Source organism: Callospermophilus lateralis, chromosome 2 (assembly GCF_048772815.1).
Source record: "Callospermophilus lateralis isolate mCalLat2 chromosome 2, mCalLat2.hap1, whole genome shotgun sequence".
NCBI lineage: Eukaryota > Metazoa > Chordata > Mammalia > Rodentia > Sciuridae > Callospermophilus > Callospermophilus lateralis.
The window spans coordinates 192652323-192678953 of NC_135306.1; the positions used below are offsets into that span (position 1 = coordinate 192652323).

Here is a 26631-nt window from a genome sequence, read left to right on the forward strand (position 1 = left end):
AAGGAATTTTCCTGGAGCACTTCAAGGAGATATTTGTTCTTTCTCTGGAATTACAAGCTCTAAGAAGCCATTAGTGCAGTTGCCAGTTGACATCTTCTTGCCACGTGGAAAATGCCTGTCTGGATGGGGAAACCCCAAATAGAGATGGGAAGACCCAAGGGATGCAGAAAATGAGAGTCTTGATGCCCTTGTTTGAACCACTGGATTAACCACTGACCATTGGTTATTTGAGCCAGCAAATTCCTTTTGTTAAATAATTAAGCCAGTTTGATTGGGCTTCTGAGTATGCAACAGTACCATACAATGTTGACCATTTCACTGTTACAATAAAATCATGTGTTCTCTCTCATGGTTTCATATTAACTCATTAAAATCAATTCTCCTAATTATATAGAAAAAAATCCTAAAACTCAATGCATGTGCACGGCATGTTAGAAATTTTACAAATTTGGAGACCATGTCTGAGTTCTGTCTTTGCCATTTACATCTTGGGCAAATGAGTCAACCCTTCTGAGCTTCATTTCCCTACCACTAAAATGGGGTGATATTTTGTTTATATGGCTGTTTTATGGGTTGGAACTAAGGGAAATACAGGAAAGGCATACAGTGGGCCATTAGCAAGTATTTTATTCTCAGGTAGTATCTCAATAGCATTTACTCTGTATCATTGTCTCTGGATGCTGAATTTATGTATTTCCCACTTCATTTCGTGTTACATCTTTTAGCCCCCATGGTATTCAGGATTGTGGCTCTGACCAAGGACAGGACAGGAACTTACAGGCTTTGGGGAAAGATGGGAGATGAGGGGGTGGACAGGAATTTCAAAGCTTAAATGGGGGAAGAGGTGAAATTAGCCTTATTTAAAACATTTGTAACTGCAGAACTTTACACCCACTTTCCATTTATAAATATCCCTGTCTCTCAGCTTGACTCCTCCAGCACAAGACTTCAGTGGAAGATAACAGACACAGATCGCAGCTGCCACAGAAGCACAAATGTGCAGAGCAGAGGAGGAGGTTGCAGAAGAATTGGGACTATGTGGCTTGGGCTCGGGGTGAAAGGATTAGGATGTTAAGGCAAGAAATCTTAAGAAACTTGGGTCAGAAAAGGTTTTTGTCCTTTGTCACTTGACAGAATAGGCAGAGGAAAGTTGAAGACATCATCCATACCTTGGTCTCCTATAGAGCTCTGGCTTTATCTACTGCCAACTGACTGTCCTGCCCTGGTGGGAGGAAGACCAGATAGAAGGCTGTTGCCACAGCTGAGCAGAGATGATGCACCAAGGTGGTGGGGATGCAAGGGAGGTGACAAATTCAAGAGACATTTCTGAGAATCTAGCAGTGAGTTTTTAGAAGCAGGGGGAGAGAAAGGCTTTTTTAAATTTTTACTTATTTATTTATTTTTATTTTGGTGGTGCTGGGGACTGAATCCAGGGCCTTGTGCATGTAAGGCAAGCACTCTACCAACTGAGCTATATCCTCAGCCTGATCTCCAGGGTTTCTAATTTGAGATACAGGATTGGTGTCTGGGAGAAAGGTTTGGGAGAGATGCCTTTACTAACTCTTCGATTTTACCCATGTTATTGCTAATCTGTAAAATATCCTCTCAAGACTCTAACAATAATAGCTGCCACATACTAAATAATTACCATGCCAGAAAACTGTACTAAATTTAATACTTCCACATGTATCATTTCTCATTTTAGAGATAAGAGCATGATGAGTAAGGGGCCACACACAGTGGTACATGTCTGTAATCCCAGTGGCTCAGGAGTCTTGAGATAAAAGGTTTGCCAAGTTCAAAGCCAGAAAGCCAGCTTCAACTTAGGCCCTCAGCAACTTAATGATACCCTGTCTCAAAAAAAAAAAAAAAAAAAAGAAAAAAGAAAAAGAGTGTAAGGCTTTATATAGCTATGGGTTTCCCAGCACTGAAAACACAATTAAACAAAACAAGAAAACTGAAAATTAAGTATCCTGCCCAGGGTCCCACAGCTACTAAGCAACAGGGATAGAATTATTCCCATTCTACCATCCTGCCTCCCAAGGTCCTCACTATCCTTAGAACTTTCTAACTCAAGGGGTGGGGATATAGCTCAGTTGGTAGAGTGCTTGCCTCCGTGCACAAGGCCTTGGGTTCAATCACCAGCACACACACACAAAAAGAAAAAGAAAAAAAAAAAAAGACTAAATACCACTCTTTCATGATGTTTTCAGTGATTCCCCAACAAAACAGGAGATTTACCTCTTGACCCCACGGTGCTTAGTTTCAATATGTCCTGGCATATGCTGCTTCCTACAAGCAGAAAGTAATCACAGCAAGTTTCTCAGAGCTTCAGTGAGCATCCTTTTTCAGTGACTGTTTTGCATGTGATTACGTGCAACTTCTCCAATACTCTGGTTTCCGTTTTGGGTACTAAAGCCAGGGGCTAAATCCACTGAGCAACATCTGTAGTCCTTTCTTTTTTTTTATGTTGAGTTGCCTAGGCTGGCCTAGAACTTGTGCCTCAGCCTTCTGAGTCTCTGGAATTACAGGTGTCTGCCACTGAGCCTGGCTCCAACACTCAGTTTTTAAATCTGTTTCTCAGTGGATAATACGGGCCACGGAGGACAGGGATATTTATCACAGGCCTCTGTGTCCTCCATTGCCCCTAGCACTGGGACTTTGCCCAAACTACTTAATAACTGACAGATGCATTTTTAAACTCTCAATGTGGGATCCTGGGGGAAGGAAAAGCATGAGACACTGAATTCCAGTGGAGGCGAGCAGTATGAAGCGAGGCGTGCTTCTGTTTCCTTTTTCACCCTCCTCTTTTGTTTTCAGCCAAAGGACATTCTTACCACTCTTTCTGACGCCAGCTGGGCAGGGTCCTGACTGGATAGAACGGTTCTTGTCTTTAATCTAACCTCTGACTTTTCATGATATTCTGGAAAGAAAAGTAATATCTAATAGATTTTCCATGGAAATATGGAATTACCAGTGATAAGTCCATTTTTTTTTTTGCTACCTTCATGAGGCAGAGGTTGGTACTACAAAATTTCCTGTCACCCATGTATCATCTTGGACTTGGAGAAGGGAAAGATAAATGTCAAGATTTACCCCTTCTCAGGAAGCTGGGAGTCTTCAAGAGCAGCCCCAGGTCCCTGTCCTCCTCCTTGCCTTGGTGCTCTTTAAAGTAGCCCTTTACTCACATTTTGGTATGTGATACTGATCAGAATCTAAGTGAAGAAATTCTTTCGGGCTGCAACAAGTTGGTTCTGGAACAATACCATTTTCAATTAAAAATGTGCTTAACTATTTCTAAACAAGAGATCTGGGACCCTGACAGCACAGAAGTTCTCTTGTGAGACATGGTATAATAGGCTCTTCAAGACTTTGTCTCTTGGCCATGGGATAATGGCAGTTGAGAACATTGTGGAGACTTAACTCATATACACTGCTAGGGCCTCCCCAAGACATTTCTCTAGGCAGCAAGCGATGAGGAAGCTCTCATATGGACAAGTTGGTTGGGAGAAAAACTTTCTCACTTGCTTTGGAAAAGTAATCCCCATTTGAGATAACTGAAAAACAGTTATGTTTGGTTAGGAGCAAAAGAACCTCTTACTTGTAACTTTCCCTCCAAGACAAAAATCAGGATGTAAGCTTCTCTCTTAAAAACAAGGCAAGTGCCCAACTACTGAGCTGTATCCCCAGTCCTCTTACGTGCGTGCGTGTGTGTTTGGGGACTGAACCAGGGCTGCTTAATCACTGAGCCACATCTCCAGCCCCTTTTTTTTTTATTTTGAAGTTGCTGAGGTTGACCCTGAACTTGCAATCCTCCTGCCTTGGCCTCTAGTCACTGGGATTATAGGCATGTGCTACCACACCTGGCTTGCATGAGTGTATAAAGAGTATCTAGTTGCATTTACTAACCTATAAATAAACTTCAGTTACGTTAAAATTATTTTATGGAGGACCATAGCTACCGGCCCCTAATGAATCTATAACTTGGATGCAGCAAAAAATGAAACAACTCAAATATTTTGACTGAGCATTTCCGGACACTGGTGAATTCAGCTGGCCATATCATTCAATTCACATAGACAAAACCAAAGCCTTGGTGCCCTCTGCTGGTGGTGGGTTATTACAGTCAGACATGCTTCTCAGAAAGAGGGAGGCGTAAATGTACACAGAAGCCACAGGATAAACATGGCAAAGTTTTCCTAGATCAGCTTTACTTGAAGATTTTTTTGAGGGGGGAGGGGGGAGAAAAAAGTAGGTAATGTAAAACATTTTTATATTAAAACAAATTCTGATAATATCGAATAAAATATAAAACTTACATTACTTTTTAAGACAGAATATTTGACATCAAAGACATTTCGAGCTAAGCTAGTCTCATGAGCTTCAGGTTGTAGCCTAAACCCTACAGGAGGGAGAAGACCCCTATGTGCCCCAGTTACCTAATATTACGGGTGCTGCTACTTTGATAGACAAATCTAGAAGCAGCAAATTAAGTGCTTACTCATTTGGCAAAGTCCCAGTAGATTAAATAAGTGAAACCACAGGCTTTCTCATTTTAGGGCATAACCTGTTTTCAAAAGCCCTGAATAAATAGGAGCTTTATGCTTGAGTTGAATTTTATTTCCTTTGAAAGTGATTTTTCTTCCAATCATTTATTAACATGCCTGAGGGTATGACATGCGAGGTGATAAATATCCTAAGAACCCTGTGGACTTACGTCCATATTCCTAGATACAAATACGCTTTCTGAGGGTGTCGTCAGGAATTAAAGCAAATTACTCACCTTTTGCAAAAATAACAAAAAGGAAACAAAACAAAAGACTTAGGAACAAAAGATCAAATATAATGAGAACCATACAGTGATGGAATTTAGGGACTGGCCAATACCTAGCTCTTAGAGAAGGGGGCTACTGCCACACTATTTGCTTTCCATATTTTAGGTAAAAACAAAAACTTCTTTACATGGGGGAAAAAAATGTCATCATACTTTCTTTCCAAATCTTATTCTTTACAATCATTCTTTCTCTTTGTTGTTGGTGACATTTTTTTTTCCTCTACAATAGACATGGATGGCTCATGTAGAGATTTTTCTACGGTAATTTAGCAACATACTGTCTGTCCTTTCTTTGAAGTATAAAAGACAAGGTTTTAATTAAATGCTTAGAAGCATATAATGGGAGGCCAACTCTAATAGTTGTTGACTTATTATGGTCTATGCCAGAAAAAGTAATTCATAACCTCCTATATAATATGCCTTTTTAATTCCTTAAATTTTATAGAAGCATTTCTTCTTGGGATTCTTCATTTTACAAAGCCTTAAATTGAGACTGAAATCAACAACAACCTGCCGGTACCTTTAGGAAAATATAAGTTTTTTTTTCCTTTAGTTTACATAAAACAAGAATCTGGAGCAATAAATGTCCCATTTCAGAATAACTAATGGGGGAATATCAGTGTTAAATGATGTGCTAGGAAAAAGAACAAAAAAGGCAGACACCAGTCACCTCCATTTTCCCAAGATTAAATGATTATTAAAAAAGCGCGCCACACTGTATAGAAATCAACATTCTCTCCCATAATTCTGTGCGTCTGGGACTATAGAAATGTCACTGTCCCTGCCCCACATCTTCAAATTAACATTCTCAGGTCACAACAATAAGTCTTCCCAAAAGGGACCTTCCGGAAAAACAAGCTATTTCCTCGGCTCATATTTCCCTGGAGAAAAAAAAAACAAAACACAAATATAGAATGAAGATGGAATAAGTCAAACGAAATCAGCAGAGATCCAACTGGACATGTTTCTAGAAGACACAACTAAAATGACCAAGACAAAACTGGGATCATCACTACCAAACAGGGCCCCTCATTACCCCAGTGTGCTAGGTATCAAACTGAGAGCCCTGTTCAGGCTCCACAAGTATTCTACCACTGAGCTACAACCCTAAACTGCCAAAGGAATTCTCTTCTCTGACAGCCTGAGCTACAGTAGAACTGACTTCAACTTCTCATTGATAAGGCAAAAATATCTTACTTATAGAGAATGTTCAGTTATGATTTGGATTATTAAAATAGTTATTAATAGCTGTTATTAAATTATTCAATCATGAAGAGCACTTAGAACAATGTTAAACACTCAGTTAAGTACTTTCCTTTTTCTTTTTCATTGCTAAGGATTGAACCTAAGGCCTCACACATGCTAGGCAAGCACCCTACCATTTATCTTTTTAATGAAATGGTCAAGGTTTTAAATTTGGGGGTGGAGTGGTACTGGAAATTGAATTCAGGGACACTTGACCACTGAGCCACATCCTTGGCCCTTGTATTTTATTTAAAGAAAGGGTCTCGCTCAGTTGCTTAGCACCTCAATTTTGCTGAGGCAGGCTTTGAGTTTGTGATCCTCCTGCCTCAGCCTCCCAAACTGCTGGGATTGCAGACATGTACCACTGTGTATGGCTCAAATTTCTAATTAAAAGAAAAAACTTCATATGTGAAAAGGAATCATAATGAACAGTACCTAACCTGGTCTGGTTATTTTGAGAATTCCGTGGAAATTCCAAGTCTAATGTCTGATATATAGTGAATGCCCAATCCAGATCTGTTGTTAAGCATCTGTAGGATAACTGTTCCTAGGTGTGTGTCTTGACACCCTAGTCCATTTTCAACCTTCTTTCTATAGTAGGAAGTTAGTTAAAAGTGGGGAAAGAAAGGCCATATTTTGAAATGGGGACCCACTAGGAGACTATCCAATAAAGAAAATTCATGATTGGTCTGTATAAAAATAACTCGAGGGTTCTAGTGTGGCATACAGCGTATGCACGCTGAGCAAAACCAACCACAGCAACCCTTAGGCCTTTTCATCAGTGCTCAGCTGTGAACAAAGGCCTTTCTCATAAGTATCACTAGAGTCATAAAATAATGCAACAAAGAGTGTCTTTATACACTTTCTTCTACAATCCTTTAAAAAGTGCCTCCCACTCAAAAACAGCTTTAAACTGATGGCCATTTTAAGTGTTCCATGCTGAATTTACTCCTCAGCTATATAATATTTTAGTTTCTGACAGAGTTTGATTTAGATTGATGAAAAATATTTGGTTGCAAATGACATGTGTCCCAGTACGTGAAAATCATAAACTGGAGTCATTCACTAAGATTTTAACAAATGTTAAAAACAGTAACCAGCCCATTTTTAACATTTGTGACAAAAATTTTTTCATAAACAGTAATTTCTTGTTTTTTAGTCTCCTCATCCCAACTGTGGGAAAAGACTTAAATATATAAGGAGATTCTGAGGAGTGAAAAAAAATGTGAATTTGAGGAGCTGGAGTATAGCTCAGTGGCAGAACATGTGCTTAGCATGCAAATGGCCCTGAGTTCAATCCCCAATACCAAAAAAGACAAGTTTGAAACTGTCTGAAATGGAGGCGATCATTTGAATAATTAGGATAATTATCTATCTGGATCCTATTTGTAACTTGAATGTTATCACTCAAATGGCTTCCAGTTCACATCTAGAGTTTCTTACTTCTTCCTTTCCCCTGCTGATGATTTCTAAGCATTACATTTTATAGTTACGCTAGAGTGGTACATAGAACACTGTAAAGGGTATGCTAATTAGTAGTTACAGAGTGAGCTACAAGAATTAACCTAGAATTCCAGAGATGTTAAGAAAACAAGAGAGTGGGAAAGAAATACCTCTTTCTGTAGCGTGCACCAGCAATCTATCCAAGAACTATATATTGGGGAATAAGGAGGGCATCCACCAGCAAGCCTGAAACAGAAAAAAAAAAAAAAAAAAAAAAAGATTAGGTATTCACACTAATTTTACAAAACATCCTCAAGAGTCTGATAAATCTTTTACAAAATTTCTTTCTATGTAGAAGATTCTCTCCCAGGTAGTTTTTGTTGTATGAAACATTATACTAGAGGAGGAGAAAAATCAACCCCAGAATTAGACTCCATATCAACAAATAGTAGGCCAAACTTCAACCTAATTTTCTACATTTGAGTTTCACAATAGAGTTTGATTTAACTCTAGAACACAGAAACTGCATGGTAAAGAACAGGGAAGGAAGGGATTTAAAAACTGATTTTCACAAAGAACCTAAATATGACAATGGATATAAATACTGATGACTATGTGTTCCTACTCAAATATAATCTATAATCTACTTCTTGAAAAAATTATAAGAAATAATACATTAAACTCATTTTTCAAGTATGCTCTGGGCAAAAATGAAGTAGCTGCTCCAAAAATCAGAAAACAGAAGGTAACATGATAGTCTGTTCAAAACTCTACACAGCTAATGACATATTATGTCAGCTACCATATTGTAACGGTTTTGAATCAAAACAAAAGGCAAAACTTCTGCCCAACTTGGTACAATCACTTGGTATCTAGAAGTTGGAAACCAAGCCAGGCGAGGTGGTTCATGCCTATAATTCCAGCTGCTCGGGCTGAGGCAGGGTGATCACAAGTTCAAAGCCAGCCTCAGCAACTTAACGTCTCAAAATAAAACACAAAAAGGGTTGGGGATGTGGCTCAGTGGTTAAGCACCCCTGGATTCAATCTCTGGAACAAAAAAAAAAGAAAGAAAAAGCACAATAATTTTCTTTTTGGTACTGGTGATTGAACCCCAGGGCTCTTAACCACTGAGCCACATCTCCAGCCCTTTTTTATGCTTCTTTTTTAAAATATCTTTTTAGTTGTTGAGGGATCTTTATTTATTTAATATGTGGTGCTGACAATCGAACCCAATGCCTTGCACATGCTCACAAGTGCTCTACCACTGAGGTACAACCCTGAGTCCCTTTTTATGTTTTATTTTGAGACAGGATCTCAATAAATTGCTGAAGGCCTCCCTCAGTCCCTGAGGCTGACTTTGAACTTGGAATCCCCCTGCCTCAGCCTTCTGAGCCACTGGGATTACAGGCATGCACCACCACTCCCTGCTGTAAGTAGAATAATCTAATACTTGACCTTTTGAGGACAGGACCTATATAGTTTGTAAATGCATATCAATTTTTAAAAATTTATAAATACACAGGGTATTGTGGTACAGGCCTGTAATCCCAGCTATTTTGGGAGCCTGAGGCAGGAGGATCACATGTTTAAGACCAACCTAAACAATTTAGTGATATCCTGTCTCAAAGTAAAAATAAAAAGAACTGGAGATATAGCTCAATGGTAGAGTCCCCTTGGGTTCCACTGCCAGTAATGGAAAAATAAATAAATGTTTAAGAAATACTATTTATGCGTTTCTGTATTCCAAAAAAAGGATATGAGATAGTTACTTACAAATATAAATTAATACTGCTGCATGAGGGCATATAGAGAAAAAATTACGAATCTAATACTAGCATTAAGTACATTTTTACTTCCCAAATTCCCACCAATACTGCCCTGTCAGGCATACAGGCAGCCAATTATCAGATAAGAAATGCAAAGTATAGGGGCAGGAGTTGTGGCTCAGCAGCAGAGCGCTCGTTTCACACATGTGAGGCACTGGGTTCAATCCTCAGCACCACATAAAAATAAAATAAAGATGTGTGTCCATCGAAAACTAAAATAAATAAATACACAAAATAAAGGTATTAAAAAATTCTCTTTAAAAAAAAAAAAGAGGGTTGGGGATGTGGCTCAAGTGTTAGCGCGCTCGTCTGGCATGTGAGCGGCCCGGGTTCGATCCTCAGCACCACATACCAACAAAGATGTTGTGTCCACGAATAACTAAAAAATAAATATTAAAAAATTCTCTCTCTCTTTAAAAAAAGAAGGAAAGAATTGTAAAATATAGGGGTTGGGGTATATAGCTCAGTGGCGGAGCACTTTCCTAGTATGTGTAATGTCCTAGGTTTTATCCCCAGAAATGGAACAAACAACAACAAAAGGAATGCAAAGTACTTACCCACAGTTGTTGACGGCCATAAGGTTAGATACAAGCACAAAGGGATACGTCAACATACTGGCAAAAAACTGCAAAATGGCAAAAAGATAGCTAAATTATTAGGTCATTCCTGCTCTTCATTCTCTTCTTTCCTCTTAAAGGCCTAGTGCTATAATAATCAACTACTTCAGTTTCTCAGTATCCCCAAAGAGACCAAGTTACACAATTTTTAGCCTGGGGATGCTTCTTCCTCCTAATATATCATTACAACCATTATTTTAACAAAGGCCATAAAATCCGCTTATCCTGAGACTTAAGTTCTCATTCAAATAAAAATGAATTACATAATTTAAGAGAAAAAAATAAATATAATTCTACATCTATATAAAGTACAAAGGAAGCATTTCAAACGCCCTTGAGGAAAATAAGAGCTCTTTCTAAAGACTATGCAAACTAAAGGCCTGCTATTAGCTGGGTGTGGTGTGTGCCTATCATCCCAGCTATTCCAGGAGGCTGAGGATCACTTAGAGCCCAGGAGTTTGAGACCAGCCTGGTAACACAGGGAGACATCATCATACATAAAGGTCAATATTCCAAGACCCCACAGTGATTAAAGAGGGTAAAGTTCTCTAGTGTTGGATGAACAGGACACAGTATCTACCCTTTGAAAGCTGAATAGCACCAAACTATGTGGGCTGTTATTACTGTTGCTATGAGGCAGCAACTGCATCATTTCTTACATTTGACAAACATTATCAAATCTGAGGGAGATTTCCCAGTGAGACATCTCGTGGTTTTAAAGCAGTGATCAAACAGGCCAAATTTAAAAGAAAAACAAAACTATTCTTAGAAGGTTAATAGGATTAAACAAAACTCACTCCTGTGACAGCTTGGGAATAACTTTTCATCTCATTCATGGTGGAAACCTAGAACAAGAAAAGAGCCTCTATTAGAATCAATCAGAATATTAAGATGATATTAAGTTAACTGCCCCCAACATATCAATATATTTTATATCTAAATTATCAGTTTCTTTGACAACATGAAAATTCATTTTGAGAATAAAAACACAAACTATTGAGTACAAATATTAAAAAACAGCAGTCAGAATGATCAATCTGATTCAAGACTAACAAAGGCCTATTACATTAGGATGGTTTAAGAACACATGTAATAGCCTCAATATTCCAAAAACAAAGGAAAACGAGATCAGTAAACTATCTTTCCATGTCCCAGTAATACAGTTCCTGAAAAACTTTTGTTTATATAGCCAAGAGACAATTCACTACCTCTATATACAGATTTGGACCAGGCACCGTGGAGAAGCTCCATCCCTATAGTCAAGAACCTTACAATGCTGGGCGCAATGGTGCAACCCTATAATCCCAGCAGCTCTGGAGGCTGAGGCAGGAGTTCAAAGACTGTCTTAGCAACTCAGTGAGGCCCTAAGCAACTCAGTGAGATCCTGTCTCTAAATACAATATAAAAAAGGGCTGGGGATGTAGCTCAGTGGTTAAGTGCCCCTGGATTCAATCCCTAGTACCAAAATAAATAAAATAAAATTAGATATTGCTGGGCAAGGTGGCACATGCCTATAATCCAAATGGCTCAGGAAACTGAGGCAGGGGGATCCGAAGTTCAAAGCCAGCCTTAGCAATTTAGCAAGGCCTTATGTCTAAATTTAAAAAAAAAAAAAAAAAAAAAAAGGCTGGGGATGTGACTAAGTGGTTAAGAGAAGGGCCTCTATGTTCAATCCCTGGTACCAAAAAAAAAAAAAAAAAAAAAAAAAAAAAAAAAAATTTAGGTATCAATGAAGAGGTGATCTTAGCTGGGCACAGTAGTACATGCCTGTAATCTCAACTACTAGGGAGGCTGAGGCAGGAAGATTTCAAGTTTAAGGCTGCCTGGGTAACTTAGTAAGATCCTGTCTTAAGACACAAAATAAAATGGGCTTGGTATATAACTCAGAGGGAAAATGCTTGGCTAGCATGTATGAGGCCCTGGTTCAATCCCCACTACTAACCCTCTGCAAAAAAGTGATCTCTTTATAAACAACATGAAATAATGACAGGACTGGATCTCTCAGGAAAACTCTGTCATACCTCAGAGACTTTTTTAGGTGCATCTCTGTTAGCCTTGGAAAACTCACCTGATCATTTTTTTTTCTATATAATGTTTAGCTTGTCATATTAACAAACTCCTATTTTGCTTTAAAGCTAAAGGAGCTATCACATAAGTGGAAAAAGCCCACATCAGCACAAGTCACCAAGGTTACAACCTACCCCGCTATCCAGTGCATAGGTATTGACGAGGTAGGCCAGTGAGTTACAGAGCCACAAAGAAATGATGTCACCTAGGAGGCGAGGAATTAGACCCCTACATGAAGAAACAATAAAAATAAGAACCAAAAAATGTGATCAGTGAAAAGAAAATCCACTCAAACACTTCTCAAAATGTTCTAGGGATTGAAGACATCATTTCCAGAATCTAGACCTCACAGCTAGTTCAGTCTATCTGACACACTTGCACTTAGGCTAACCTCCAATGACTTTTGATCCCATTTTTAAAATGCAGGTCAGCCTTGCCCCTCTCAACTATGGCCAATGACTCACTTTACTATTAATAACTGTAAGCAGAGAAGCCAAATATTTGTGAGCTACTTTGAAGAAAAGACTTAAATAAGGTTTTACTAAACAATTTGATATTCAATTTGGAGGGAAAGAAAATAAAACAAATAAAATAATAAAGGTACTGTGTCCATTTACAACTAAAAAAAAAAAAAAAGTTTCCAGGGTCTGGGTTACCTAAGTGAGGTGGCATGGATCAGTAGGAAGAAAATTATTCTGCAGACTGAAGACCAGGGTTCAAATACCAGCTTCATCCTTCATTAGCAGGTCATAGGCAGCAAATGTATGCTCTTTAGCATGAGTGCTTTTTCAATTTTGAAAATATGACTAATGATGGCTATCTGCCTATTTTCTAGAGTATTGATGATAATTAACAAACAAACAAATGAACAAATTGGGACTGGGAGCAGAGCTCAGTGGCTCAGTACTAGAGTGCATGCTTAGAATATGCAAAGCCCTGCATTCAATCCCAATCAATCAATCAAGTAGTGGAAACTCTCTGAAAATTCAAAAGGATCATTTAGTTATTAACACAAAGTTTTTCTTAATAGAAGAATACATGTAGTAGTCTAAATTCTTCCAAAGTAAATTCAAGCTTTGCAAAAACTTACTCTTAGGACAGGGAAAATACATAGTAAAACAATCTTTCTGTTTTTCAAAAATTAATTTTCCTGCTGGGTGTGGTGGCACATGCCTGTAATCCCAGTAACTCAGGAGGCGGAGGAAGGAGGATCACAAGCTTGAGGCCTGCCCAGCAACTTGCTGAGATGCTATCTCAAAATAAAAAATAAAAAGGGCTGATGTAGCTCAGTGGTAGAGTACTCTAGGGTTCAATTCCCAGTACCAAAAACAAACAAACAAACAAACAAACAAATAATTCGGAGAAGGCTAAATGGAGATTAACATGATCTAGGAAGTACCTTTTCCATAGGGATTAAAAAAGACTCACTGTCTTCACTCTCAAAAAAAGCTTTTCTACCACACAAAAATCACATATAGACAAATAGCATTTACTCACGCAAAAAATCCCAGAATGCCCTCTTCCCGATAGATGGTTACTATGGAGTCACAAAGTCCACTAGGTACAGAAGAAGGAAAGATAAATTATGTTAAGATCATGTTGGAGCTATAAAAAAGCAATTTCAATGATCACTTGTGACAAAGTCAAATTTACAACCTTCCCTAGCACTTTCCTAGCACCTTCTCACTCTGCAACGATAGTTAAATTTGAAGAAAAAAGTGTAGATATCAACTATGAAGGGTGTAGGATACAGAGTTCGGGGTGAATTGGGCTTCAGTGGCTCTGCAATTTACTCTCCAGTCCTCAGGAGACTTCTAGCCCTGCCTGCCTGGGCCTATTTTGTTTTATTTTATTGCTTTTTGTACATATCAAATGATGCATTCACATATGAATTTGTTCTACAAATGCTAAGGAATCATAAAAATGTAAAGTAGCAAAGCTAAACAAAATACTTACCAGTACTTGGATTCTCTGCCAATGAACTGTACCATAGATCTCAGAGTGATCACTGTAGAACACAGAGAAAAGATTCTTAAAACTATGTTGAGATAGATTTTGATAGCCCTGAAAAAAAAAAAAAAGGTTTTCCACCTAAAGATACTTTGTTCTCTGGAACATCAGAGAAAAGCTAAAACAAACAAAATACATGCATGTAAAGCACTTTGGTCAACTCCTATGTCAACCTATTTTAGTGGTCAGGAGAGATCAAGTTGTAAAAGAAAGATCAGAAATCAGATTTCAGTTATCAACTGCAAACATACCGTGGAAGGGATGTGTGATGAGGGTAGCAGCAGAACGAGCGATCATCTCTCGAGTTGTCTAGAAACAATCAACACACAACTTCTGAAATCTAAATAAACAATACTTGAATTCTTGTGAGAAGGAATGTGGGTAAATATTACAATACAGGATTTTAAAAAGAGGGACCACAGCCCTCCTACCCGGTATATGGATAATACTCATTTCATCACATCTCTCACTGATGGATTTCAATGTTATAGTTACTTCTTAAAATCTTGCTGCAAACCAGATTTCTTAAACTGAATACTTAAAACATTTCACTCAGAAAAAGAAACAGAAAGGGCCACCAGCTAAAATAGTCTATGAGGCCTGTATTTAGACTGAACTGGTCTCTCATTGTGAGTGATTTCAGGGAGACTATATCTATGCTAGACAAATGTCAGACTGCTCTATGAAATCTGCACCAACATCTCAATGAGAATAGAAGAGCTTTGATTTTTAATCATAACCCTGTAACTGTGCAGTCTAAGAGCTGCTGTGATTATCCCAATTTATCTTTTTAGTTTAGGACTCTGTAAGGAGATGATAAGGAAAATTAAATTACAACACATGGAGGTAGGGCCTGGTGTCATAAAGGAAATTTGTCATTTTTTGGGGGGGGTGGGTAAATAACATGCACAGGGCCTGATTCCTATTTTAGTACTTCTGCACTAGAAGTTTTCAACACTATTAGAAGACTTTCAGTAAAAAAAAAAAAAAAAAAAAAAAAAAAAAAAAAAATCTTGTTGAGGGGCTAGGAGGCAAAAAGGAGGAAATAAAGAAGCACAAAAGAGGACAATGAGATATGACATTCTTAGCAGAAGGCAAGATTTCACTATTGCCAGAAAAAACTCTGTCACTCATTTTTGCATTTAATCATTCCCTTCAGTTATGGAGTTGACATTCTTCACCTCTAAAGGTAGTTCTGAGAAGATCCTATGGGACAGGATGGCTAACTAAAATTAAGCAAACAAAAAGTGTACATTACTACATTACTATATCCCTACATTTTATTTATTTATTTATTTTTGGTTACTAGGGATTGAACCCAGGGGTAGTTTACCAATGAGTTATATCCCTAGCCCTTTTTCTTTTTTTTTTGCCATATTCCCAGCATTTTAAAATTTATTTTATTTTATTTTTTGAGACAGGGTCTCACCAAGTTGCTTAGGGCCTTGCTCAATTGCTGAGGCTGGGTTTGCACTTGTGATCCTCCTGCCTCCTGAGCTGGTAGGATTACAGATGAACCCAATACTCGCACCTGCAATTACTTTATCACTGAGCCAGACCCTCCCAATCCACTATATCCCTACTTTTAAACAAACTGATCTCACAAAAAGTTTCAGAAGACATCTGATTTATCTGATATCTAGACCTTTAGAAATGTCTGTTTTAGAATAAATATTTTAGAAGGCAGTAATTATTGAAAAGTTGTTACATCATAGAAGACAAGACAATGTGATGTTTAAAAATTAAAAGTGGTTCTGAGCCGGGCGTAGTGGTGCACACTTATAATACCAGCGGCTTGGGAGGCTGAGGCAGGAAGATCATGAGTTCAAAGCCAGTCATAGCAAAAGTGAGGCACTAAGCACTACAAAATAGGGCTCAGTGGTCAAGTGCCCCTGAGTTCAATCCCTGGTACCAAAAAAAAAAAAAAAAAAAAAAGTGGTTCTGAAAGCCAGACATGAAAGAAACCTCAATGGGGGGTGGGGAGGGGGGAGACTGGAGGAACTTTGGTTGGGCAAAGGTGAGGGAGGGAAGGAGAGGGGGCGAGGGGGCATGGTGGAATGAGATGAACATCATTACCCTAGGTACATGTATGAATGCACCTGTGGTGTGATGCTACATGGTGAGTAACCAGAGAAATGAAAAATTGTGTTCCATTTGTGTACATGAATCCAAATGCATTCTGCTATCATGTATAACTAATTAGAACAAATTAAAAAAAGAAAAAAGAAACCTCAATGACAGAAGATGGAGGTGGGAAATGAGTGATAAGACACCTTTCAGAGTCAGAATAACATAGAAGCATCTCTGAATAAATAAAACCCAATACATACAGGGTCTGACCCCAATTTTAACACTTCCGTACCATAAGTTTTCAACTCTATTAGAAGACTTTCAGTAAAACCTCTTTGATTTTTTTTTTTTAATTAGAGCTTTATGGGGGGGTGGTGTAAATAATTCCAACACATAGTAGTTGGAATCACCCCAACAAATTCATACATGCATGGAAGTTAATTTCAGTTCATGATCCCCCCTTTTCTATCCTGTCCTTTCAGCAAAAACCTCTTCAATGTTAAATAGAAAATGAGTGGACATGCTGGGTGTGGTGGCGCACTCCTATAATCCCAGCAGCTTTGGAGTCTGACACAGAGAATTGAGAGTTCAAAGCCAGGCTCAGCAACTGTGAGGCACTGTCTCTAAATAAAACACAAAATAGGGCGGGGGATGTGGCTCGGTGGTGGAGTACTCCTGAGTTTAATCCCTGGTACCAACCAACAAATAAACAAACAAACAACAACAAAAAAAAAAAACAAGTGGGCTAAACAAGTTTCCTTGACTCGCTAAGCAGCAAGCACTCACTGTTCCTTTCTTATTTATGTCATGCATGTAGGAAAGCCCAATTTAAACTAAAGGTTTAATTTCATTTGGAAACACAGGTCATGTGATGCCACACCACTTACAGTTTGAGTTAGGTAAATAGCAAGAAATATTATTCATCTCTTACCTCTTTGATAACTCGGTCAAAGGAAGACGAACCTTCTTTTTGTACATTTGCAGGTCCTAACTCCTACAAATTAAACAAACAAACAAACAAAATCTTGGAGATCTTGGAGGTTTTAAATAGAATTTCAACCAAGATAAAAATGAAACTACTTGGCTTTTCCCCCAAAGAAGCCCAAATGGCAATAATAACTTGAAAGGGAAAGGGGATTACACATAGAAATCAGCTTCAACATACCTCAACCTTGTCGAATTCCTGGTAATGCTACAGAAGAAATGCAAAGAATAATTAGGCTGTTAACATGTCATGTGAGAGACGACAAATGAAAATTCTACTGGCATAAAATAGGTGATTTTTTTTTTGTGGGGGGAGGGAGACTACAAATCTATTGATTTCTACTTCTAATTAATCAACTGAAAATAAATGTCTTCAAGATGATATTATTGCTAAGTTTAATCTATTAGTCTACTGGAAAAACAAGCAAATGATCATGAAAAAGCTATTTTTCTTGTGGTACTGAGGCCTGAACCCAGGGGCACTCTAGCACTGAACTATACCACCAGCCTTTTATTTTAAGACAAGTTCTTGCCTAGGCTGGCTTGAACTAACAACCCTTCTGCTTCAGTCTTCTGTGAAAATTTATTTTTTTAAAATTTAACCTTTATTTATTTGTTGTTTTGTTTTTATGTGGTGCTGAGGATTGTACCCAGGGCCTCACCTGTCCTAGGCAGGCGCTCTACCACAGAGCCACAACCCCAGCCAGAAAACTAAACAAAACACAGCCAAGGATGGTGGAGCACACCTGAAGCCCCAGCACAGGAGGGTTCCTAGAGTCCTGGAGAGCAACACTAACCTGAGCAACATGGAAACCCTCCCACCCACCCTCATGGTCTCAAAGAAAACAAAAAGTAGGAAGCCAAAAAGAACATTATTCACTAAACATACACGTTCAACAGAAAATAAGTTGGTAAAAACACAGCTCCCAGGCTGGGGCAGTAGCTCAGTGGCAGAGCACTTACTTCATTTGTGTTTGATCCTTAGCACCACATAAAAATCAAACAAATAAAATAAAGGCAGTCTGTCCCTCTATACTACTACAAAACAAAAACAAAAACAAACAAAAACTATAAAACAAAACAAAAAACACAGCTCAAGGTTCCAAACCCTCTCATGGAAAAAGCAGAATCAATACCACATTAGGACAAAACTCTTTTCTTCACTACACAAAAGAACAGAGAACTGGTGCTAAGTTGAATAGCTGAAATCATCTCAGTTTTCCTTTAGTATCTGACTTTCTAAAATAGGCAAGTGAGATTTTTTTCCCTCTTCTGGAAAAGACAATATGAACACCACTAAAGCCCAGACTATATCAGATGAGGAAATATTGTTTGTGGGATATTACAGAAATAGAAAGTGGGCTAGGTGACAAGAAAAGAATCAGACAATTGAGTTTCTTATTATATGACAATAAGTTTTGTTTTCTAGTCATATCAGATTTTAAAAGAGATATTTTGTAAAAAGAATTACTTAAAAAAAAATCAAGGGCTGGAGTTATGGCTCAGTGGTAAAGTGCTCACCTAGCAAGCACGAGGCACTGGGTTCGATCCTCAGCACCATCTAAATATAAAATAAAGATATTGTGTCCACCTAAAACTAAAAAAATAAATATTTAAAAAAAAAAATCAGAGGCAAGAGCTGGGGGTATAGCTCAGTGGTAGAGCACTTGCCTAGCTCTGGGTTCAACCCCTAGCACTGCAAAACAAACGAAAGCAAGAGAAGAAATGTTAATATTAAGCAAAATTATATGCTTTGGCAAAATTTTGGGTTTGTGGTTAGAATTAATTCAAATGGTTTCAGATCTCTTTAAACATTTTCACTCATTTCCAGATTTTGTTTTTTACCTCACTGATAAAATTGTCTACTTCATCTCTTCTATATTATCATGAAAAAAATAAAATTCTTATTCAGATATACAGAACACTCCTTGTAAAGATTACTAGTTTTCTTCATCCTGAATAGGTCTTTCTTCAAACTACATAAGTGCCTTTTGATACTAGTGCCATTATATTTCTTCTTTTCCACATTTAAAAAATTGATATATTATAGTTTTACATAATGATGGAATCTGTTATGTATTTGTACATGCACACCATATAAAAATGCAATTTGGCCAATATCACTCCCCAGTAAGTACTGTTATATTTCACTGCACTGTACATGTGAAACATCTTCAGGGTACCTGGCTACCTCAAGTTTGTCTTAGTTTTCCTGCACATAAAGAAACTTGTTCTCAAGCATTAATTTTATCTATGAATAGATAACTGCCTTTCCGTATGGAAATCTCATTGAGGTGAGAACACTTTCACTGAGCCCAGAGTAGGGTGTTGTTGGAAAGGATAGAGTATAAACACCCACCCAAACACCCACTCTGGGACTCGGCCTGGTGGTCACCTGAAATGATGCTTCTAGATTGAGCAAAACAAATGAAGGGTAAAAGAGCCTCTGTGTGAGGAAAACTAAAAAACCTCTCAAGGTCAACAAAGCCTGCACAGAATTCAAAATCTGAGTCAACTAAGTAATGAAACTGACCAATAAAATCATGATTTGTTTATCAGATGATAAAACCATAGAACTGGGGCAACTTTAATAGCTTAAAAAATACCCTGAGCCAGGAGCAGTGGTACACGAACGGAATCCCATCAGCTCAGGAAGCTGAGGCAGGAAGATTGTGAGTTCAAAGTCAGCCTAAGCAATTTAGTGAGGTTGTAAGGAATTTAGTGAGACTCTAAGCAACTTAACAAGACCTTGTCTAAATAAAATATTTAGGGGATTGGGATAATGGCTCAGTAGTTAAGAAACCCTGGGTTCAATCCTCATATAAAAAAAAAAAATACACCGAAGATTATATAAAATACTATTTAAATGAGCAGTTAGTAAACACATTTTAATGTGATATATATACTATATAGTTTGAAAATATTATAGAGATTTAGTGAGCATATATCTGCTTGTGCACATGCCCTCTCTCTATTGCTTGTTTTGTTTGGTGTAGGGGGTTGAACCTATGGTTTCCCGCATGGTTAGGATGCACTCTTATCACTGAGCTTCAGCCCTGCTGCTATACTTTTTTAAGAGTTACAGTAAAGAAGATAACTTACCCCTGGTGCTAGCAGGAGACAGAATAACCAACTAGAAAAACCCATGTTTATATTCTCAACCATATTCATGCTGTACAACCTTCCTTTGTACTGTTCTGATACAGAATTTTCATTCATAACACCTTTATAAATATAGCAAAGGACAATTGGGCCTGCAGAAGCACTTTCTAAACACTAACGCTGCCTTTAAAGTTAATTCAGCTAGAGCTACACTATACTTGGTGCCACTGAGAAATCAGTACAATCAAAATGATAATACAAGCTTTCCTATTAAAAGTAAAAAGCTGGCAAAACAAAAGGATCACTAAGAAAGAAACAAATGTAACTGATGTTTGTAACTTTTGACTTTTCTTCCCTTTTGGGGAAGGATAATCCACATTTTACTTGTATATGCCTTTGCCATGTATATAGACTCCCTGTGGAGGAAGAAGTCACCAGGATGAGGATATAACCCTCAACAGAAGGAGCAAGGAAGGGGCATACACATGGGCTGGAACTTGTACTGTCCTCCCTTCCTTTCAGGCCATGTGCAAACCTACATGGGTTTTTTTGACACTAGATTGCTCCCTCCCGTCCCCAAACTGACCACGGACAGAGACCCAAACTTCTCTCTTTGATGCTTTAGCTCCTTTTGTTTTTCCATCCCAAAATTTTATTCCTGAAGTGAGAGAGAACACCAAGACACCCTGACCCAACCTCTCTTCCAAGCCTTCTGTAGAAACCACCTCATCACCCAGGCTGACAACACAGACTAACAACTAGTGACACCATCCACCCTGAGACCAAGACAGTGGGCATGAGTGCCTTATATGTGTTAGGCAGAGCCACTATGGCAGGATGTGGAAAGTCACAGGGCTCCTGGGGTGTGCCTGAAAGTGGGGGCCAAAAGGTCCAAGAATCCAAGGACATACATTTATGTGTCATGGAAGTCCACATGGGCTCCAGACTTGAACATTTCTTTTGCAGAAAGCTCCATAATTTCTGGGCAGACATTCTGCACTCCACCAGCTCCCTCTTTGTCCTCAACTCCTGCAGTCTTTTTTCTAAGTATGGGTCTCTGGAGGTTTCCCAGGCCAATTGCTGCATATCTGTGTCCAGGGGACCTAGGGCATAGCACAGTTCTCTCAAGCTAGGTTTCTCGGTGGGAAGACTGGAACATTATGTCACAGGCAATCTTCCATGCACAGTACAATGTCCAGCCCTTCAAAGACTACAGGGCACAGAGGTATGAGATGTTAACTGCAGTCCTGCTGAGGACAGGACTGTCAAGAAAGGCCTTCAGGATGCTGGTCCAGAGCCCAGTAGATATTCACTTCAGCTAGGTCATCCAGGTTCACAGAGCCTTTGGAAACGCTGCCAAGAGTGCCCATATTGTTGATGAGCAGCACTCACGGCAGCCTCTCAGGCTTGAGGAGCTCCTAAAAGGTTGCCTATCAGCCAAGAAGCCCAGGTTGGCAAGCACCTAGCCACATGCAAGTCAGGTGATCACAGGTCTAGCTTGGTCTCCAGCTGCCATAGCACCCCATCACTGTGAGAACTTAGGAGGAACACCACGTTCAAGGCTGGGCCAGTGACCTGCTGAAGCTACTCTTCTTGCCATTGCCATTTTTCAGGTCACTGACCTCTGCCTGTTGGCAATGGGAACTAAGATCTAGCACTAACCACACAGTCGTAGTAGAAGCCTTGAGTGATATGATAGCATGGGCCAGGCTGGGAACCTAAAATTTAGGGGGCTCAGCCCTGGGAGTTGATGTTTTTAAAAATATTTAATGGGCTGGGGTAGCCCAGAGGTAAAATTCATGCCTAGCATGTGTGAGGCACTAGCATAATTAAACAAACAAACAACAACAAAAAAAAAGAAAACCACACATCTCAAACATATGGAAAAAATTTAAAATACACTTACTTATATTTCCATCACCAGGGAACCATGACTTTCAAGGAACCTAGTATGAGGGTGCTGAGCTATGCCTCAGATCCCTTGGGGGAGACCCTAAACACTTTGCTCAAGATCTGTTACCTTCTCAAAGTGCCACAGATATAGCTGAAGTTCTACCACTCATCCCTTTCCCCTTCCCCAAAACAGGTACCATGCATTAATGTACAGTTTGATAAGTTTTTAAAGAACTTTAAAAATTAATGCATACACAGAAAAATGCATAGAACACTAATGTACAATATAATAATCAAAAGGCCAATGTCCATATAGGCATGTCCACAGTGATTAAAATCCAATGTCCACATAACTCTTATAGCTAGAGTTATAAATGTTACATTGAAATTGCTCTTAATTAGTAGAATAAATTGCATAAAAGGCAACTAGAACCTATAAGATTAGTTGATTTACCTCTTACCTGTAAAACTTTACCATGGACAACAGTTCCAAGGACTCCTGAACACAGTCTCGGAGTTAAGCCTGTGAACAACCCACGCCTTCCATCGATACTTGCGATGTGCTGAGCTAGGAACACAAGTTAAGAGATTTAAGTTCTAGTTCAAAGAAACGATTACACAGAAATTTCAAGACAACATGCCTTCCATGTATTTTCTTTTAGTAACTTTTGCCTATCACAGTCTCAATGTCACCCATTTCCCAATAAATCAAAGTTACTTACCGTAACAAAAGAGACCAGGAAGCTGACATACTTGCCGCCCAAAAATATTTCGTCCTATTGTTGGGGCAAGAGGCTCATATCCCACCTTTAAAAGTAAGGGAATAAATACGTTAATACTAAGCAATATTCCCAGAATGCTTTGGCTGCAAGGTCTTGAACAAAGAACAAAATCAGGGTCATAATTTTTAACACACTTTACGTTTTCCAAAGCAGTGATGAATTGTCATCTCTGTCAGTTTTTTGTTCTGTCAAACTGATTAAGACTGGGTTCAATCAACTACAAGTTGCTTTTTAGTTCAAAAGTCTTTAAAGTAAAAACCACATAGCCAAGATAGACTAATGTCAGGGTTATTTTTGTTTTTTTAGTGCTGGGGATTAAATCTAGGGGAGCTCTACCACTGACAAACACTTCCTAGCCCTTTTTATTTTGAGACAGGATTTTGCTAAATTGCATAGGCTAGCCTTGAATTTGCGATGTTTCTGCCTCAGCTTCCCCTGTAGCTGGGATTACAGACCAAAACAATAATATCAGTTTTTTGAGAACTGAAAATAGAATAAGGAAACTTTTGTGTTAGGAACATTTTACTGAAGAGGCTCAAAAAATATATTCTAGAGAAAATATAGGGCATTTAAAATATTTGAACAAAATAAGATAATATCCATCCACTAAGCCAGCATCAGCTGCCATTTGGCTAACTAGACAAAACACTCAAAAGACAAAAGCAGACATACCTGAGTAACTGACTTGGGAAAAAAATTACAAGTTAGGTTCATATTACATGAACACACTCATTAACAGTCTAAGGAAAGTCATTTATACAATTAATGACTGACATTTTATTTGTATAATATATGTAGAATTTCTTGTGCTATGAGGATATTTGAGAGAATAATGCTATAGGACTCAATTTTGGCTCTTGTTGCCGTGATTCCTTACAATTAAATAATTCCAGAGAGTGCTGCCATGTAACTATTTTTGAAACCAGTATTTGGGAATTTCACCAAAACCCCTGAGATACTTGGCAACCCATAGATGTTATGAAATCAGAATTAAGGCTATTCAAGTTATTGAGGTAAGACTTCTGAATGTCACTAAAAAAGGTCTCCTGAATATCTATTGAGTGGTGGGTTCACATTAGGTATACTAGAGTATGCTGTCATCTCATGCTATCTAGCCTGAAAGGCGTCAATTCTCTATTTTAGACATTTCAATCAGTCTTTGTCCTAGTTCAAATAATTTATTTTACAATATCCTTTTACATATGGAATCTGAATCCACAGGAGTCAAGTGAGCAACAAATAATTTGGATTAATAACCTCTCAAGAATAATATATATCCCTGGTGAACTGTATATTTTTTAGGGAAACGTAGAGGACAGGGATTCTAAAATCTGTTTCCCTCCTTATTATCAAGCACAAGATAATTATGTCAATGCTCAATGAAATTTAAAAAGAAAAAAGAATGACCTGGCCATAAAGAGGAAATTTGGAAATGCAATTGAAAATACTATCTATCATCAGCTAAAATCTGGCCTACTTGTCTGTGAGTAGAAAATACCATTTAATAAATATTTTAGGGTAGATGGAAAAACTAAGGACAGGCAAGAGACGACATCAGGAATTTAATGCTCATGTTTAAACTCGCCAAAACTCTTTTAACTGAACTGATTTCCAGCTCTGGCAAACGTGATTTTCATTGTCATGAACCACATGGGCTGCTGCAGGACAGCACTCAATGGATTCTTTTGAAATTTGACTTCATTATCACTTCTGAAAGAACTCCTTGTGTTTTATCTGAGTATCTGGTGTTAAAATCTCTGAACAGAATAGCAGTAGTAACAGTAGCAAGGAAAAAAGGAAGAAAAGCAAATAAAAATAATAAAATGTCGGGTTCTCTATGATTTCAAATTTGTCTTCAACAAATACTTCCTGTCCTGCTTTGAGAATTTTTTGCCGGGGTGGGGGGAGGGAGCCAGGTAAGGTGAATGCTAATCTCAGAGGGGTGAAGGGGAGAGTCTGGGATCCCTAGGTGGCGACCCGCCAGGATTAACCTCGGGGAAGGTAAAAAACAAAGTTCAGAGGTGCCACCGAGCAGGACAGGTTGGCAGTTGGCTGTGGGAGGAGAAGTGGGCCTCACCGCCTGGAGGGGAGGCGAGACCTCGGAGAGGCCCAAGAGAGAGGCTCCGCGGGTCGGTGGAGAGGGAAGAGGGCAACAGAGAAGGGGCAGCATCCCGGAGGTGGAAGGCCGAGGCAAGGCTGGAGCCGATCCGCAGCCGCCCGGCGCAGGGGCGACCCGGCGGGCGCTGGAGGGGAAGAGAGTGGCGACGACTCATACCTGGATGAGCACTTTCACGTACATGAGCGGCTGAGACAGGATGGTGAGACCGGAGCCCAGGAGAACCTGACTGGCCGCGTCCGCCATGATGGCACCCGCGGACGGACAGACAGACCTAGCCACCAAGCGCCAGAGCCGGTCGCAGATCACGTGCCGGGGCCGCCGGCTCCACTGGCCCGCCCGCGGCGCGCGCGTGCGCGCGCGCGCACGCCCCGGCACGCCCCGTCCCAGGCCCCGCCCACCACCCCTCCCTGAGAAACGGCAGGGGCTCGCGAACGGGCTCTGGGGGCGGGGCGAGGTTTAGGGGCGGGGGGCGCACGCGTAGTGTAGTGGGATCCACGCCCTCCACGGGGAGTGACAGTTTCTCTTGCGCATGCGTGTGTGGAACTGTCCGGAAGGAGAAGCAAGGGTGTGGCAATGGGGTGTGTGTGACCCTGACAGCAAAGGCAAGGTCAGAGGAATAAAAAGAATTGAATGGGATTCTGCGATTTGCTTCCTCCGTGCCTGCCCGTGGGCGTCAACTACGTAGGATGCCAGGGGTATTCGGCATCATTCTCACAGACTGGCCAGCCGACGCCAAATAAGGCTGACGTCGAATAATGAGTGGTGTGCGGGTTGCTCCTCTTGCACGCATGCCCTCCTTCCTTCAGAACCACCTGTGACCACTCTAGTAAATTCACCTCCCAGTCTCCTGTCCCCTCGGCTGGAATGCGAGCTTCTTGAGTGTGGGAACCCGACGGCCTTCGCTCCCAGTTTCTGGCACACATTGCGTGCTCATTAAACATTAATTACAGCACTGAACGACCATTTCAGTGCCGACGGGCTGCAGACTGTTAGAAGCAAAACTGAAAGAAAAAAAAAAAAAAAACTTGTCCCTACCCTTCAGTCCCCAGCTTACGTGTTCTATATCAAAAAACACTGAGGCAGAGCAGCACCAAGAATGAGGAATTAATAATTAAGACTCTTTTGAATCCAGGCTTTTCCTTTATATCTGTCAGTTTATACTTTGCTTTTGAGAGTGTAGCTAAGTCTCAGGTTAACACTGCTACTTACCTCCCAGAGTTATTATGAGCATTAATTGTGCATTGAAATTGTGCATAGAAAAGGAGGTTTTCAAAACTGTATTGAAATATAAATGCTAGTTTTAATTAACATCACCCTGTACTACCCCAGAGCTAGGTGATACTGGGAGGCAGTTTGTAGAGCAGAGGGTACATGGGCTTTGAAGTCCAATGGACCTAGTCCAAATTCTACCTCTGCCAGTTACTGTGTGACCTTAGATCACATTATCTCCTTGAACCTTACACAGATGAGTTTAATAATAATGTTGTGAGGAATGAATTATATGTCTACCTAGCCTGGCACACACGCAAAAAGCAATATAAAAAAGGAGAAGGAAAAGGAGAAGAAGGAAAGTAAAGAAATCAAATGGTAGGTTTTAGAATTACAAGAAACTCCCAAGTTGCCTTTCACTAAATCCAGA

General features: G+C 39.4%; 1 protein-coding gene and 1 pseudogene across 1 annotated transcript; both read right to left on the reverse strand.

The window, feature by feature from the left end:
• Positions 1 to 5505: 5505 nt before the first annotated feature.
• Positions 5506 to 25336, reverse strand: Mtch2 (mitochondrial carrier 2). Its single transcript, XM_076847230.1, has 13 exons — positions 25149 to 25336; positions 22814 to 22898; positions 22553 to 22659; positions 17278 to 17304; positions 17044 to 17106; positions 14294 to 14351; positions 13989 to 14040; positions 13530 to 13589; positions 12167 to 12260; positions 10763 to 10810; positions 9906 to 9973; positions 7693 to 7768; positions 5506 to 5715 (listed from the first exon to the last, which is right to left on the reverse strand). The coding sequence occupies exons 1-13, from the start codon at positions 25233 to 25235 to the stop codon at positions 5629 to 5631; spliced, it is 912 nt and encodes a 303-aa protein (XP_076703345.1). The 5' UTR covers positions 25236 to 25336; the 3' UTR covers positions 5506 to 5628.
• On the reverse strand, positions 21112 to 21804 carry LOC143392127 (sepiapterin reductase pseudogene; annotated as a pseudogene).
• Positions 25337 to 26631: the final 1295 nt, after the last annotated feature.

Excerpts from the sequence above, each read along its gene's own strand:
- Mtch2 (XM_076847230.1), bottom strand. The coding sequence starts at position 25,235 with ATGGCGGACGCGGCCAGTCAGGTTCTCCTGGGCTCCGGTCTCACCATC. Across the intron at positions 22,660-22,813 it reads TCCTGGTCTCTTTTGTTACG|CTCAGCACATCGCAAGTATC; the intron begins GTAAGTAACTTT and ends TTGTGTTCCTAG. Across the intron at positions 13,590-13,988 it reads GGCAGAGAATCCAAGTACTG|TGGACTTTGTGACTCCATAG; the intron begins GTAAGTATTTTG and ends TTCTGTACCTAG.